The sequence below is a fragment of the Misgurnus anguillicaudatus genome, chromosome 6 (assembly GCF_027580225.2).
Source record: "Misgurnus anguillicaudatus chromosome 6, ASM2758022v2, whole genome shotgun sequence".
In the NCBI taxonomy this organism is placed as follows: domain Eukaryota; kingdom Metazoa; phylum Chordata; class Actinopteri; order Cypriniformes; family Cobitidae; genus Misgurnus; species Misgurnus anguillicaudatus.
In genome coordinates, this window is record NC_073342.2 from 14,286,754 (window position 1) to 14,300,698 (window position 13,945).

At 34.8% G+C, this 13,945-nt stretch overlaps 1 protein-coding gene across 2 annotated transcripts; it reads right to left on the minus strand.

The window, feature by feature from the left end:
- Positions 1-42: 42 nt before the first annotated feature.
- gal (galanin/GMAP prepropeptide) lies at positions 43-3,194 on the minus strand. Of its 2 annotated transcripts, XM_055192283.2 has the most exons (7): positions 2,964-3,194; positions 2,809-2,889; positions 2,217-2,271; positions 1,770-1,841; positions 922-1,008; positions 770-841; positions 43-315 (listed from the first exon to the last, which is right to left on the minus strand). In XM_055192283.2, the coding sequence occupies exons 2-7, from the start codon at positions 2,887-2,889 to the stop codon at positions 254-256; spliced, it is 429 nt and encodes a 142-aa protein (XP_055048258.2). In that variant the 5' UTR covers positions 2,964-3,194; the 3' UTR covers positions 43-253. The 2 variants fall into 2 exon arrangements, with proteins under 2 accessions (XP_055048258.2, XP_055048259.2); XM_055192284.2 differs by lacking the exon at positions 1,770-1,841 and having other exon boundaries at positions 2,964-3,160.
- Positions 3,195-13,945: the final 10,751 nt, after the last annotated feature.

Genomic DNA, 13,945 nt, shown 5'->3' on the forward strand with positions numbered 1-13,945 from the left:
TTGACTCTTCATGAATATAAAAAATGAAGCATACAGATTGAGTCAAATGCCATTTATGAATTTATTTCTGAATCCATCTCCACATCAGCCATCATGTTATTCTGATATATATATATATTTATTAAAGGTATGTGGTTATATTGACAGATTAGCATGTTGAGAACAGTGACCATGAATATAATACAGCCTTTTGGAGAGAGTTCAGCCGGACGAAGTGGAGGTCACGATGTATAAGTGCTCAATTTGGTGATGGTTAGGGTTGACTTATTTCCTCTGACGTGAAAGAGGACGGCAGACTGTCGAGAGCCCCGATTTCTGCGTAATGACACAAATTGTTACAATCAAATTAAATTAGGACAAAAAGCATTACCAATTTATTTGCCTAAACCTACATATGGTTATTACCACAGATCTAAAGCACCAATCATTTACATATTTGCACAAATTTTCCACTTTTTGTTTGCATAAGAGTGCAGTACTCCCAGCTTCCCTTAACACATTTTAGCACATTAAATTTAAATGAGCACAGTAAATGTGATAAGACTGCATATGGTTTCATTTCAAAATTGTGACCATGTCTTAGAATCAAATTAGGTGCATTAAAGTTTTAATTGACTCATTGTTAATCTTTGACATCACTTTACTTGGTCAGTATTAAAGATAGCATGTTCTTTACATTAAAGGAACAGTACCGTTCTCAATTTCCCAAGAGTCATAATTAAACTTCGATTTACATGCAAATACTCTAAAACGTTGCCATTGCACTTACCTTTTAATTTGAGATATGAAAGAAAGTCTATGATGGTATGGACAACATCTTCATCTGATATTCTTAAAGCACCTAACAACAAACAAATGCACAGCACATCTTTAGCACAACATTCGTGACTGTAAATAATGCAATGCATCATGAAGACCTACCCGTCTTGAAATCCTCTTCCATGGGCATTTCTCTCTTGCCTGCCAGTCCGTGCTTGTCGCCAAGGCTCCTGTGATTATCTATGGCATCTGATCACAAATATAATAACATCTTTTAATTATACTACAAAGTGTTAAAACACATTGACGCCTATATTCCTGCCTATGCCATTATCTGAAGAATATTATATTGATGCATTTAGCAGACGCTTTTAAAAGTGCATTCATTCTATACATTTATTAGTATGTCGAACCCATGACATTTACTTTGCTTTACCCATTGAGCCACAGAAACAATATATTTTGTTTGTTTTTGTTTTGTTTTTTCAGATTAGTGGAGCAACCTGCAGGTTTTGAGTTGTGGAATTGCTTTTTGTTGCTATGCGAAGCACAGGGTCACAGCCAATGCAAATATGAGCAAAGCAGCAATGCATAAACCAAGACAATGCAACAGTCTAGCATGATCCAGACGTACAGACAAAAAATGAAAGCAAAACACACAGGCTCTTAAAAAAGCCAAAACTTCTCTTTAAGAATTTAGATTAATATGCATTTTGCTATAGGTGAATGTCGCGTTTAAACTGACTTTAGTTTAAAAAGTATGATTATGGTAGTATGTCACCCTTTCGAAAAATGTATACTTCATGCACATACAAAGTATTTTTTCAATACAGGCATTCGACTTTTGTGGTATTACGAATCAATATATGTTTGGTAAAGAATGCCTTCCAAAATGTAAAGTAATTTAGGATGCACATCTCAAGCTGCGTTTGTAAGCAATGCAAAAAAGAAACGATACACCACAGAGCAATTCCTCATGTGACTTCAATAACCTGCAGGAGCTTTCTTACATTGACCAAGCAGATCCTCTCTCCCCCTTGCACTGGGAGTATCCTTAATCTGTATAAGGTGATCAATACGACCTGAAACACATGAGTTTATATATATGACCTACACAGTACCTTTGTGTACCTTTATGAGAGCTCAACATCAGAGCATCATCAATGCTGAAATTTCATCGAAAAGACCGAACGGGCAGGTGCACATACACACTGGCACACATTGGCTACAAAAAATCGGATTAACTGGTGAAACACAGAAATTAGGATGGGATGATTTATTTTAAGGTGGACCTGAAAGCTCTCTTTATTTTTTAAGGTAAGAAATCAATGAAATAATCTGTGGTGTTAAATATCAAACTTGTTACATCCATTGAAATGTTGTATGGAGAAATAGGCTAAAGAATGGAGTCACAAAATAAATAAGGTGAAAAGGTGACTTTGAAATGGAGGACTTACGAGGACCGAGGAGATATCCAGCGCTGTTAAGCGTCCATCCTCTTTTCTCTTTTGCCTGTTTTATAGACAGGACAGCAAAATATAGCACATACACATACAAGTAAACAGAAATATAGCAATATCTCATCTCTAAATATTAATTATTTTAGTAGTCAAGGCTTATAATTTTAGGTAACACTTTACAACATATGTTAATGCTTTAGTATAAACATTAACAAATAAGCAATATACTATTTAGCATTTATTAATCTTTGTTAATATTATTAATACATGAAGTTGTTCATTGTTTGTTTATGTTATTTATTAGCGTAATACATCTTGAAATTAGCATTAACTAAGGAAAATAAATCCTAGAAGTATTGTATATTGTTAGAAACTTATCAAAGTTAACAAACTTATGAAGAGTTAGCAAAGTTATAAAGAACATGTAAACATGAAAAAAAATGAAATTTTGAATGAGATCTTCTTTATCTTTTAGTACAGCACATTTATATTTAATATTAATATTTTAAATGTGGTTTGCACTGAATGCATTCATTGATTTATTTGCATTAAAGCACACAACAGTAAATGATTAAAATTTAAGTCTTACCGCAATGACCATACCGATTGTCTCCGTGAGAAGTGCGCAAAATATAAGAGACGCACAAACTCCGCCGATACACTTTTGCATCTGAAAAAGCATAATGTTTTTGAGGTAAAACATAGAAATCATACAGGTAAAAATCATATAAAACGAAAACTTACCCTGAGTATCAGTTTCTTCTTTGCGGAATAAACAAGAATTATAAATATATTCCGTCTTCTTGTGGCTCCTTTTCCTCTGACGCGATTCTGGAATCGGGCGCCTTTTATTGAAACTGTGGATGGTTCACCTCTACGTGTTCACGTCAACAGATGACATCAGCCCATTCATCAGTGACGTCAGAGTACAGTAAATTAGCAATGATTGGGTATATTAAGCTCATCAGTCGTCCATAAGATCGATTATCGTATTGTAATAATACTTTCAGTTTGGGATACAAATTATTGATTTTGATTTAATTCACCTGAACTTATAGTTTAAACGTTACCACTTGCATGGCATTTACACCTATTGTTCTTAAACTTAAAGAAAAGTCTTTTTTAGGTTTAACAATCATACTTTATTATAGTAAACTGTAACAAGGTTGTATATTGTATATTAATTACTATGACTTGTTGGTTTATAATAGCTTATTATAGTATTTTGTACTATTAACTGTATTGAATTAATGTAGGCTATACCATATAGTTTATTCTTATATTATTTACAATAGTAATGTTTAAAAACACAGTATCTAAATTAAACTACGATACTATATTTTTATAGGATAAGGGGGCTTATGTTTACCACTGTTTACTGAGATTTATTCATACATTACTTTGATATAACATAAGAAACTTAAGAAATATCATAGTTAGGTCAAATACATGGCATGTATTGCTTGTTTAAGTAATTGGGATCTCATCTATAGTATGGATGCCGAGGTTAATGTGTATTGATATATGAAAAACCTTTGACTGCACTTCACACGTTTTTTTCTGTGTTTATTTGTTTGAACATTATTGATATGTTAACACACATCATTAGGCTATTAACAGCCATTAACTAAGTACATTACCTGTACTGATTTTCTACAACTTGCCAATACCGTGTGGATCCTGTTACAATATTTTACCCTTAGTATGTGTCTATGGCAGTATTACTTTAAAGGTGATGATACTTTTAGTACGGTGAATGTTTGATTTAGTATATGAACATTGACGTAACACTGACAGTATAGCTCATAGTCTTTATTCCCTGTACTTTCTGTGTAACTCTATAACTAAGATTGCTGTGTTTCCACTGAAAAAAATGATTAATTCAATTTACTACATTTTTTTAAAGTAAGCGGTTGTACTTATTGTGGTCATGCATTATTGTGTCTCTGTGACCTGTACAAATTGTATGATGTCACAAGTGTACCCTGCGTTTGCTGTGTAAGTGACAAACAAATTACTATAATAATAAGCGCACATTTTGAAATGCTTTATTGAGTGCAACAACCACAGCCGTTCATATGGGTGGACTACACTTTCTGGTAAAGCGCAGTTTTGGGATCCCTAGGTCCAATGACCTTGCAATGCCCTTCAGATCCAAGTAAACGTACTGGATGCCAATCAGGATGATGTAAAATATACAAAAAATAATGAACAGGGTGATAATAAATCTGATGGCTCTTCTGAAATGGCTTTGTTCTGATTGTAAGAGAGGACTCTTAGGTTCCTTATTTTCTATATCTGTGAATTTGGTTTTAGACCGTATGGGGGTTTCAAACATCCGATTTTCAGTTTGTCGAGAGCTTTCTTGAGCATCTGTGCAACAGCTTTCCGGATGATCATGATGTTCTTCAGCAATTGGATTGATGAAAGATGAGGTTTGAACCAGAGCCCTTGATGAAATGAAACAGAATGCATACAATTCATCTTTCTTTTAATGAGATTACAATCTATGTATTGCTATACATATGAGTCTATCATTTAGGTTTTGTATTCTCCATGTATAACTTTCCGAAAATTAAAGGTTCACTCAAAAATGAAAATTCTGCCATCATTTACTCACTCTCATGTAGTTACAAACCTGTATAAATTTCTTTGTTCTGATGAACATGTAGGAAGATATTTTGAGGAATGTTTATAATCAAACCGTCCATAAGCCCTATTAACTTCCATAGTATTCTTTGATCCTACTATGGAAGTGAATGGGGCTCACGAACGGTTTGGTAACAAACATTCCTCAAAATATCTTCCTTCACGTTCATCAGATAAAAGAAATTCATACAGGTTTGTTAATTACAACATGAAAGTGAGTAAATTATGACAGAATTTTTATTTTGGGGGGAACTATCCCTTTAACCGCGTGTGTGTGTGTGTGTGTGTGTGTGTGTGTGTGTGTGTGTGTGTGTATGTGTGTGTGTATTTTCGTTTAAACATTGAAGCATATTTTAGATTGACAAACTGAAATACATGTGGACAAATAAAAAATACCGTATGATAATACACTGTAGTTTTATATACTGTAAATGTTTATGTTAATGTAATTATTATGAAGCTCACCTGTGGTCATTTGCAAAACGGTCCGGTTTCAAATCTTGTTGAGAGCTTCCGGGTAGATTAATGCGTAATCTAAAAAATGGTCGAGGACTGGAAATTGGAGGGGCAGGATTTCCTCTTTTCTCTAAATTCACAAACATTTTGGAGTTGAAGGTGGAAGGTGGGCTCTCGATGACCTGCAAAAAACCCCCATTAAATTCAATGTTTTGTCCTTCAATACAGTTAGTAAGTTTCGAATCTAAACAAAAACACGATTGAGAAACTAACCTCTTGCTTTTTAAAAACATTATCCTGCTCGTCCATTTCTGTACTCATCGCTAGAAAATTAAAAACGGTTTGATGAATGATCCTGAAGGAAATAAATTCAAAATCAAATCAAGCTCGCGGTTTTAAGTCTTCATAATAACAATAAAATCGATGCTTATTGGTTCTCCGTGAGATAAATAACCAAGTCTGACGCACGCATTTAAACCGCGTGCAAGTAAGTTAACGTTAAAAGTTCATTAGGGGGCGACATACGTCTGAATAATACCTCTTTTTAGTTCAAAGCATACGTACAATATAAAATCAAATAACATTCAGATTTTTTTGTTGTTCAAAGTAATATAATATTATGTAAATGTATAATAAATGTAAGAATAACAAAAATACCTAAGCGCTCAAGCGGATTGATGTTGCTATGGAAACCTCCTCAGATGAACTGACGTCAACAACAGTGTGTTCGCAACCGGGTAAAAATCCGATCCAAAATAAACTTCAAATCACTTGAATAAAAGTTACAATATTTAATTAAATTTAATTATATTTAATTGTTGCATTGTATATAGAACTACTGTATACACTAAAAAAAATGCTGGGTTATTTTCAAGCATTGGGGCAAAAAGGGACGATTCCAGCCTTTTGGGTTGTAATTTAACCTATATTCTGGGTTGTTTCAACACATAGGCTACTGCTGGGTTGTTTAACCCATTGTAGGGTCAAATATAAACATTTTCTGGGTTAATTCAAAGGAGCGGTGAATCAAACAACCAATTTTAACTTGATAATTTGTTATATAAGAGGTCATCATACTGAAATGAACATCCTGCAAGTTTAAAATCTGAAAACGTCCATGCTACTGAAATATAAGAGTTTTGAAATATAACCATTTCTCCAGAGAAATTCGCCAGTAATCCATGTTACAAAATAGCCTATTACTTATTGCTTTTGATGTTTTTGAATGTAAAACCCATGCAAACATCATAAGTATACCTCAGACAACAGTATAAAACAATAAAATCTACAGATTCATTGCCCCTTTAACCCAACGGCTGGGCGTGTCCCTTTTTTGACCCAATGAAAATAACCCAGCATTTTTAGAGTGTAATTATTACCGAAACATTTGAATATCCTTAAGGGGTAATGAGAGGTATCCATGTAATTTGTACACTTTTAATAATAGGCAGCCTATTTTAGTAACTAAAAAAGAATCTTATCAAAACATTTTGATGACCAACAACCAAAAAATGAACTTGCTTGAGTGGCCATCTTGTAATTTTCAGAATAATTTTCACCTTGAACTTGAGTGTTGGTTTTTTGTAAGTGCCACAAGTGGACAACGCATGTATTTTCAGTTCCCAGTCATTGTTTTTGGTTGTGTGTCTTAGTCAGTCAGCTCTATTATTACTAAACCCTAAACATCAAATAAAACCGTGTATTGGCTCATTATGACGCAGGATGTTCTGAACCATCATGATCACAGCTGACTCATGTCTACTGCACCTCTATGTTTCCCTTCAACATTTTTTCTGAATATTTCTGTGTATCCGTTTCCCTAAGTGTGTCAAATCCAACATTCATGTCCTAAGGTTACATTTAGTGCTTTAAAAATTACAACTAAACAAATTCATCATACAGTACTTGATGCTTTTGTTATGCACACTTATTGTGTATTTAGATGTGTTTCAAAGACAACCATTCTAGAGGGTACCATAAACCTTTTCTATTGTCTTTTATTTGCACCATTAAACATTACTGTTGTTGCTTTTGGATAGAGTTCGTAGTTTCACACACCTGTCCACCTCTCATCAAGGCGGCTTTAAGTAAATGTACACATTTTAGATGTAACCAGAGATACCTTCCGCTTAAATATCACCTTCGATGTGTTTTGTGCTGAAAGATGAGGAAAAATGACGTGCAAGACAAGGAAATAGGATTGTTATGTAATGCATCAAAGTAGGTGCAATTGGAGGCTAATGTAGAAGTTAGTGCTCAGGTTTTTTTAATCTTGTCCTTGCTAGATTTTAGACCACACATTCACTGAAACAAATTTCTAGATTTTTTTAAGCCAACCTTATCTATTTAATTTGTTTAGAGAGATATGCTAGTTCATTTAACCGTGGTATGTGCATTCAACAACGGTGTTGTACATTAAATAACTTCTGTGGTTTGTTTAATCTTCTGGCTCTTAAAGAGAACATGGCCCAGATTTTACTTATAACTCAAGTTTATGAAATTATAACTTCCAGATGGCTATTATAAGGCTGTATATTTCTTTACCAAATTGACTTTGATTTGATCAGGTTGGTCTGATTTGGTTCAGGGGAAGACTACCGAATTTAACGAAACAGAATAACTTGCACAATTTGGTTAACTGTGAAAAATGGCAGGTTAAGCAAAGAGCGTACTCCACCATATTTTTTCACCAAGGCAGAAGTGCTTAACAACAACAGGGGTCTTCCACTTTTTCCACAGAATGGATAACTAACAATAGTACTCATTTCTGACTTTGATAGTTTTATTGTATTCCCAGTCTCTAGTATCCTCTCAGTATCCTCCTATTAGTTTAAAGAGCACCCATTTCATTGTTAAAAAACACTATTTTGTGTATTTGGTCTAATACAATGTATTCATGTGGTTTATGGTTAAAAAACACAATATTTTCCACATACCATACATTTTGGTAGCTCCACATATCCTGATTCCTCAAACGCACTGATTTTGTACACAACTCATCGATAGGAAAAGCGATGTGTCCTTGATTGGCCAGCTAATCTGTACGTTGTGATTGGCCTGAATACCTCTGACATGAGCCGGAAATGTGACGCTCCTTACCATGTTTGAAAGATTCGCTCACAATGCAATGCTAACAGGAGTTAACTTACAGGCTGTGAGTCCGAAGTGGGAGGAATTATGATAATGTCGGTCTTGTCTACATCACCAATCCAAGGAAGTAAACTGTTGCCTACAATCCGTGTGTTTACATGTAGTCCAAGAAAAGAGATTTACATTGGAGATGATAACTCACGTCGTCATTTACTTTTTGAGGTTTGTACCTTTTGCATATCGTTGACATGTACTAATACACACTTACACACTGAAGAAAACGTAAAATCGTGAATCGGACCATTGGTGCTCTTTAATAAATAAAAACGTTCACCTGACAATCATCAAAACATAAGGTTTTTGTTTCGTATCGACTGAGAATGATGATGATAATAGGCATTTTTCAACTTATATGGAAGTATACTTTTCTCCGTTAAGATATCATGACGACCACAAAAGATCCGAGCCGTGTCAGGTCACACTATCTCACAGAATCAGATCTCACACACAGTTCTCCGATAACAAGCAAAAGCCTGCTGACTTTTAGTGCTTTTAGAGCAATCTCCACTGTCGCTACCATCAAAGGAAATAGGACACATCACAAAATATAAAATGATTAGGTCTAATATGAGGCTTAAGATCAGGAGGGGCTGGGTAGATGTACCAGCCCCATTGTCAGAAGTGAAAAACAGTGTGAAAGACAGAGACAGATCTCAAATCACTGGATTACATGAGCGTGGTGGGAGACATTACTTTAAAGCCCCATTTCACTCGGGTTCCAAGAAGAGCGTATCTTTTCTGAAGGGACATAACATCGAATTAGCATTTCAATGGTAGATTTGTGCTAATCCCTGCAGGAAGGCTATTTCAATAATGGAGTGGGATTAAATATTTGAAATATGTATTGGAAAAACTTTACCTCAGCGAATGGTTGTACTGAAACAGACAAAGAAATTCATGCAAATTGTTTTTTTTTACATTGTAGATTTCACTCTCAAATAAAATATGTTTAAAAATATAAATGATATAAAATAGATGTAAAAGAAAAACTATCTCAGTACAAACAAATATAATTTTTTAACATGAATAAACTTCCTTTCAGCTTTCTGTAAAATGTATATCATTTAAATCACTGTAAAGGGATATTTAAACTGATTCACTTCATATTTCATTAAAATCTATACAAATAGAAAGTTAAAACAGCACCTGGAAGCACCTGCTACCTTTTAACACCCTGTGAGTTAGCCTCCCTTTACGTGAGTTTTTGCTGGGCCGCCATCATAAGGATCCTACACATAATTTAACCCAATATCTAAAGGAAAACACCACAATTCTTCAACACTTTACTACGTTCTTACCTCAACTTGGATGAATAAATACATACCTATCTTTTTTCAATGCATGCACTTTATCTTTGTACAGAGCGTTGTGAATGTGTTAGCATTTAGCCGAGCCCCATTCATTCTTTAGGATCCAAACAGGGATGTTTGCAGTACTTCGACCTCGGCGCGCAGTTACATCATCACTCCTCCCCCTCTCGCTCAAACTTCCGTCAATATTACTGCACCCAAGTGCTGCAAACTAAGTGCTCTTCCGCCATACAATATAGTTCTCATTTTTATCTGCTTAAAAAATCGCCACGTTTTAGTGCCACCATTCTTACTTGTGTAACTACTCATGTAACAGTCTTTAAATAGGGAAAACATGGAAGTATTTGGTGGCTTCTAAATTCATCCCTGTTTGGATCCTAAGGAATGAATGGGGCTAGGCTAAATGCTAACACATTCACAATGCGCTGTACAAAGATTAAGTGCACACATTTAAAAAAGATAGGTATGTATTAATTCGTCTATGTTGAGGTAAGAACATAGTAAAATATTGAAAAACGGTGGTGTTTTCCTTTAAGATGCATTTTTTGCAACGTAAAAATCAGCATGCAACCAACAGTTGCAAATGCAAATGCAAGTTTATGTACAGAAAATATTTTTGCATAAATTATAATCAATCTATAGGCCTAGTTAATTTTATAATAATTATACATAGCCAGTTTTGTATAAAATACGTTTTTAAATAAAGATGAACATATGCAAATAACCTGTTTGGTGTACGTTTAAAGTTGGGGTACCATATGGCCTGAAAACAGAATATGAGGATTAAAATCTTTAGTCATACAGTCATTGACTGTATGTTGTGGAGTCACTCAATGAAATGTTTATTGTGTTTAGTTAGACAGTAATTCTGATGAATACCAAAAATGTGCTCTCTGCCTACTGTAAGTGACCTAATGTAATATAAGCTTCTGACTACATGGATTTTTAGAGGTTAAAAGTACAAGACAAACATACAAAATGAAAAAAATGAAACTTTGTTAATTCAAGATTCTACAAAACATGTCACAGATTTTCACATACTGTACAAAAGATAAAATAAATAAAATAAAAAAGACATCACAAACATATAACACATTCATTTAAAAGAGAAGTTTTTTTTTGTTCTTTACAAACTTTTTGCTGTTTGGCTGTTTGAAAACGAGCAAAATTGGGTTCTGGGTTACTCTATTTGTTCTTTGGAAAAGTCATATTCACATGAATAAAGTACCACTGAAGACAAATTTAAGATTGCAATTCAATTCAACACTTAAAAATTGTGACATCTTATACGAAATGAAGGATGAGCATGGATGCTAAAGGCCAAAGTATATTCTATTGTTTACGCAGACACAAATTTCGTCATCAGAAGCCAGATTTTTACAACCCCTTTTTACAGTGTACTAGTATGTAACCCAGAAGATGCATTGCATTTTGTCGCAATACGCATGGGTCGAACGTCTGTGTACAAATAAACAATACTTTGCAAGACTGTGCATTCGACCTTGAACGTACATTCGCGTAAACAGACTATACTCCAGCCTTTACACATAAAGGTGCTTAAAGCTCACGTATAACACACGCTGTTTCTGCATTTCTGATATTAATCTGGAGTACCTATAGAGTCGTATTGCATCCTTTATATAGAGTCTTTAGTTTAATCAGATTTATAAAAGAAAGATTAGCTTTACCGAATCTTTCCGATAACGCACAAAAACATGAAGGAGGAGTTACTACCGCGGGAGGAGTGAGTACGAGTCTTGCAACACTCTACAACACTTATAACTTGTATGATTCATTACATGTTCGTGTCATTTATATAATATGCACGCGCCTATTTCCAACATAAGACAGAAGTCTTACTTACCGCATGCAACTCAGGACCCGGTTGGGAAAATCCAAACACACACGCAAAACTCTCCTGCTACCCCGGATAATAAATTATATCCATTGTTTCCATAAGTCTGGCTTTCTTCTCCTTACATCCAAAAACACACTTCTTCTTTCGTGCCATTGTTGAGTTTTGAAATTAAACAAAGTTGTGTCGCGTAATATGATGTTTGCAAGTTCTAGCGTCTCCCGCTGATTGACGGGTGGGCGGGGTTTTCCGGGGGAAGTGTCCATATAAAGAAGTGAAACGTAAACCCCTGAAACGTCAGCTGGGTAATCGAAAAAAACTTTCCGAAACTTGTACGAACCCTGGCGAAGTGCATTCGGCACAGAAATACTCTGTAACACGCCCAACTGCTTTTTTGATACTTTGCCTACGTTTAGCATGAGGAAATAAGTCAGAATGCTTGAAATACCATTGAACCACCCCTTTAAAAGGTTGCCACAGAAGAACCACTTTTGGATCTAAAAAACTTTAGTGAAACAGAAAGGCTTTTTGGGTGTTAAAGGTTCTCTATAGAAGGTTAAATCGGACACACGCATTGCCACGGTAAAACTTCTGGCCTAAAGTTACACTGTAAAAAAATTCTGTCGAAATTACAGTATTACTGGGTATTACTGGCAACTAGCTGCCAGTAACTTAATGTAGATTTTACATTTATGTTATGGCAACAGTTTGTTCAAAGTTGAATGAACATTAAACTTTTTTAGTCTTTGTCTTCTACAGTAAGTTACTGGCAACCAGCTGCATAATTACAGCAAATTTTTTACAGTGTATTTTCCGGTCTGTGCTTGTTTATCGTGCTAGCGACTAAACTGACTTCTGTAACAAATACCTTTTGTGGCTAATTATTTTTTTTGGCTTCCAAAAGATAAGGGGAGATAGTGAGGATGGATCATCGCTGTGCAGATTTGGCAACTTGGCAAGAATTTTAGAATGTTAGATAAGTGTATGATTTGAACTAAGGTATTTTACTGGTTATGTATTTTGCTAGACTATAAGTACTCTGTTGTCATTGAATCTATGCAAACATCTGGAAGTTAAGTTTGGTCAACAAAAGCCATTTGTTAATGTTGTTGCTGCTGAAACCGTCTACTATAGAAGCATACAGCCAGACAAAAATCTTTTACGAACCTTCATTTTTAAGAGTAGCACCTTTTGCTTGCAAAAATACGAGTGTGCCAAATTTTAACCACAGAACTAATCTTTGGTTTAAATGTATCGTCTCCATTATCTCCACCTCGCACACTGAACCTCGAGTACAAGAGGAATAAATCCATTGACACGCACAAATGACACTTCATTCATCAGTTATTACAACCTTATAATAGAGCATAACAAGAGCAATTTTAAAACATTATACTGTCACACTGCAATTATGGGTTATTTGGAAAGATAAGGGATAATAGTACACACACTCTCCTAACACGTTTACGTGCCTTGTGATGTGCTTTACGCTAAGGAAATGCTGTTTTCTCTCTTATCAACTTTTCTGCGGTGACATAACTTGTATGATAGTATTATTCCTGTATAAAGGTCCGGTAGCGTTGTTCTTAATATAACCCACGTTTCTTTTCACATACACTTAATATAGATGAGTCCATTAGTAAAGATTTGCTTAGTGAACCTGATGTCCTCAAATCCTACAGTATTATAGCGTATTTAAAAAATGTGAGGATTTGAGGTGTGTTCTCATTTGATAACACACACACCGGCTTGTTCACTGACACATACATCAAAGAGATTTGGACGCCCTCCCTCGGACTTGCAGTGATGGCAGGCGGCGACTCACTCTTGAAAGGAAATAAATACGTCTTTAATGGTATCAACTCTGCGTCTTATACTGTAGAAGGCATGTCTTGTCCCTTTGATACATTTTGTGCTCTACAGGAACAGTACCAGGAAATTCGGTGCATCTACAAAAAGCAATTTCTGATGCGTGGCATGAGCTGACAGTGGAACATCATACATGTTTATGTCTAGTAAGTTTTAGTGAGAAGAAAAAGCCTTTGTTTGGAACAGGCAAAATGATTGACTTTGGATAAACTCTTTTTTTTATAATGTATCATCAGGCTTGCCACATGACTGATGTTTCACTTCAGATTATTTTTCTTATTTAAAATATTTATTACCTAACTATGCAAATTGTCACAAAATGTTTCTTCACCCTGAGGACAAATGTATTTTTCAGTTGTTAAAAGTAAAACATAAAAATAGTATGATATGTTTTTAAAGCCCGTCTAAGTCGTCAATTAAAATGATCATTATAAAAT

What these genes read in the sequence shown, in the direction of transcription:
- gal (XM_055192283.2), bottom strand. Translation starts at nt 2,889, where the DNA reads ATGCAAAAGTGTATCGGCGGAGTTTGTGCGTCTCTTATATTTTGCGCA. An exon ending in TGGATATCTCCTCGGTCCTC is followed by an intron (nt 1,842 to 2,216) that starts GTAAGTCCTCCA and finishes CATGTGTTTCAG; the next exon opens with GTCGTATTGATCACCTTATA. An exon ending in TTCATATCTCAAATTAAAAG is followed by an intron (nt 316 to 769) that starts GTAAGTGCAATG and finishes GTCATTACGCAG; the next exon opens with AAATCGGGGCTCTCGACAGT.